Below are 3,281 nucleotides of genomic sequence, written 5' to 3'. Positions count from 1 at the left end.
GTACCCACCCCACAGGACAAGGGAGGACGGCTTGACCCCACCTCCACCCCATGGGCTGAGGGGAACCCACCCTCACCCCGCAGGACTGGTGGGCCCTACAACCACCCTATGAGACAAGGTCACCCTCCGCCCATCCAACGGGACAAGGGGACCCCGCAGCCGCCCCACAGCCGCCCCACAGATCCCGTACGCACCGTGTCGAGCGAGGCGGCGGCGCGCATGTCGGGCAGGAAGCCGACCTCCAGCACGTGCAGCAGGAACTGCTGCGTCTCGATGCCGTAGACGCGGTCCAGGAACAGCACCATGGGCGCCTTGTGGTCCGGCACGAAACTGGCGGCCATGCGGGGCTGCACCACGTTCCCGTCTGCGGGACACCCCACGGCGCCCCATAGCACCCCACGGCGCCCCATAGCACCCCACGGCGCCCCACGGAGCCCCAGGGGACGCCGTGGAGCCCAAACCCCACCGCGCCTTTCCCAAACACCGGGATCTGCAGGGGAAGGCTGACGATGCCCGCCCCATCGCCCGCCCCATCGCCCGCCCCATCGCCCGCCCCATAGCGCCCCGCGGCCCACCCCGCAGCGCCCCACACCTTTCCCAAAGGCCGGGATCTGTAGGGGAAGGCTGATGACGCCCACCAGGTCGTCCAGCGGCACCAGGGAGCGCAGGATGGCGCGGATCCGCAGCGCTTCGCCCTTCCCAGCCTGGATCAGCTGTGGGGCGGGAGGCGGGGGGCAGTGGGGATGGGGCTGCCGCACCGCGCGCCCCACGCGTCCCCGCGTCCCCGCGCATCCTCACGTGCATTTCGGGGGCGCAGCGGCCCAGCAGATCGATGAGGGCGGCGTAGAAGGACATGATGGCGTTGCCCAGGTGGACGCGGTTCTCCTCGTGAGTCTCCTCCGCCCCGAACCTGCGGCGTGGGGAGGGGACACCCGGAGTCACCAGACCCATGGGACATCACGTGTGGGGCCACCAGAAGTCACCCACCATGGGGACACCCACTGGGACACCAAGCTGAGGGCCACCAGGCGTCACCCCACCATGGGGACACCCATGGGGACACCAAGCTGAGGGCCACCAGATGCCACCCACTATGGGGACACCCACCACGGGGACACCCATTAGGACATCAAGTTGAGGGCCACCAGATGTCACCCACCACGGGGACACCCATTGGGACACCAAGCTGAGGGCCACCAGGTGTCACCCACCATGGGGACACCCATTGGGACACCCACTGGGACACCAAGTTGAGGGCCACCAGGTGTCACCCACCACGGGGACACCCATTGGGACACCAAGCTGAGGGCCACCAGGTGTCACCCACCATGGGGACACCACTGGGACACCAAGCTGAGGGCCACCAGGTGTCACCCACCATGGGGACACCCACTGGGACACCAAGCTGAGGGTCACCAGATGTCACCCAGCATGGGGACACCCATTGGGACACGAAGCTGAGGGNCCCGGGGGTCCCACCTTGTCGAACGCCCACTTCTCGTGCGTGTACTCGGCGTACTTGTTGATGAACCCGTCCAGCTTCTCGGGGATGATGACGCTGCACGGGGGGCACAGGGCGGTCGGGGACGGGGGACCCCCGCCCCACGGGGGAGCTGAGACCCCATCCCCGCCCCACGGGACGAGGGGGGACCCCATCCCCGCCCCACGGGAGAGGAAAAGTTTGGGGGACCTCACCCCCACCCCACAGAGGAGAAGGCGACCCCACATCCACCCCGCACCGGACACGGGGACCCCGCGCCCGCCCCACGGAGCAGGGGAGGACGCCGCGCCTGCCCCACCGGAGCCGTGGGGCCGGGGCCTCCCCTACTTGAGGGTCTCGACGGGTTTGGGGTCGAAGTTGCCCTCGGCGTCCACCGACGCCTTCTTCTCGGTCTTGGAGGAGTAACTGGCGTCCACGTAGTCGGGGGGCAGCGCGCCCGCGATGGCGCAGAGGCACGGCATGGCCAGCTTGTACAGCTCGGGGTCGAACTTCTGCGGGGACGTGGGGGGCGTGGGGCCGGGAGCCCCACAGAGAGAGAGAGAGACCCCACAGAGACCCCACAGAGACCCCACAGAGACCCCACAGAGACCCCTCAGAGACCCCACAGTGCCCTGCGTGCCCCCGTCCCACAGCCCGGTGTGGGGCAGCCCTGTCCACGTCCTCCTCCGTCAGTGGGTCGGGTGCCCACGTCCCCGGTCCCGTGTTGGTCAGATGTCCCCATCCCCACATCTCATCCCCATCCCCATATCCCAACCCCACATCCCCATCCCAACCCCACATCTCATCCCCATCCCCACGTCCCATCCCCACATCCCAAGCCCACTTCCCCATCCCCGTGTCCCCATCCCAACCCCACATCCCATCCCCATATCCTCATCCCGATGCCCCCACCACAACCCTGTATCTCCAGCCCCATATCCTCACCCCAGTGTCCCCACCACAACCCCACGTCCCATCCCCACGTCCCATCCCCACGTCCCATCCCCACATCCCATACCCATGTCCCAACCCCACGTCCCAACCCCACGTCCCAACCCCACGTCCCATCCCCATACCCTCACCCCAGTGTCCCCATCGCAACCCCAAGTCCCATCCCCATATCTTCACCCCAATACCCCCACCACAATCCCTCATCCCATCCCCACATCCCAACCCCATGTCCCCATCCCAACCCCCACGTCCCATCCCCATATCCTCATCCCAGTGCTACCACCACAACCCCACATCCCAATCCCACATCCCCATCCCCACATCCCCACCGCCCGCCCCACACCTTGTGTGCCAGGGACTCGAAGATGCCCCAGAAGAGTTTGCGGGTCAGGTGCAGCTCCTCCTCGGAGCTGACCCCGTAGTTGGGCCACCCGCTGGGCAGGCAGTAGTACTTCCAGCACCGCTCGTAGTGGTTGGTCAGCAGCTGCGGGGACGTGGGGACACGGGGTGACACGGGGACGCCGTGGGGTGACACGCGGGGGTCCCCGGGGGTCCCCAAGGTCCCACCTTGAGCGGCATTTTGGCGAACTCGTTGAGGATGGGGACATCGAAGACGAGACGGCGCAGGAGGTGCTGCAGCATGGAGGGACGGATGTACCTGGGGGAACGGGGACGTCAGTGGGATGTGGGGACGGCAGTGGGGACGGCAGTGGGGACGGCAGTGGGGACGGCAGTGGGGCATGGGGACGTTGGTGGGGCTTGGGGATGTCAGTAGGACGTGGGGACATCGGTGGGACATGGAATCAAGGGGACATGGAGGCAATGGGAACATGAGACATCAGTGGGGATA

General features: G+C 67.3%; 2 protein-coding genes across 2 annotated transcripts; both read right to left on the bottom strand.

Annotated features, from left to right (window-relative positions):
* Positions 1 to 17: 17 nt before the first annotated feature.
* Positions 18 to 966, bottom strand: LOC110392099 (ryanodine receptor 1-like). The gene is made up of 3 exons (XM_021384055.1): positions 799 to 966; positions 593 to 713; positions 18 to 364 (listed from the first exon to the last, which is right to left on the bottom strand). Exons 1-3 carry the CDS (start codon positions 949 to 951, stop codon positions 120 to 122), a joined length of 519 nt encoding a protein of 172 aa, XP_021239730.1. The 5' UTR covers positions 952 to 966; the 3' UTR covers positions 18 to 119.
* Positions 967 to 1,422: 456 nt separating this feature from the next.
* Positions 1,423 to 3,089, bottom strand: LOC110392098 (ryanodine receptor 1-like; the record flags this gene model as incomplete). The annotated part of the gene is given in 4 exon segments (XM_021384053.1): positions 1,423 to 1,558; positions 1,829 to 1,992; positions 2,775 to 2,915; positions 2,999 to 3,089. Coding segments are annotated over 4 exon segments (532 nt in total), but the record flags the coding sequence as incomplete, so codon positions are not given.
* Between the last annotated feature and the right edge of the window lie 192 nt (positions 3,090 to 3,281).

Source organism: Numida meleagris, unplaced genomic scaffold, assembly GCF_002078875.1.
Source record: "Numida meleagris isolate 19003 breed g44 Domestic line unplaced genomic scaffold, NumMel1.0 unplaced_Scaffold977, whole genome shotgun sequence".
In the NCBI taxonomy this organism is placed as follows: Eukaryota; Metazoa; Chordata; class Aves; order Galliformes; family Numididae; genus Numida; species Numida meleagris.
Note: the sequence above shows the minus strand (reverse complement) of the source record. Positions and strands in the feature narration are given on the sequence as shown.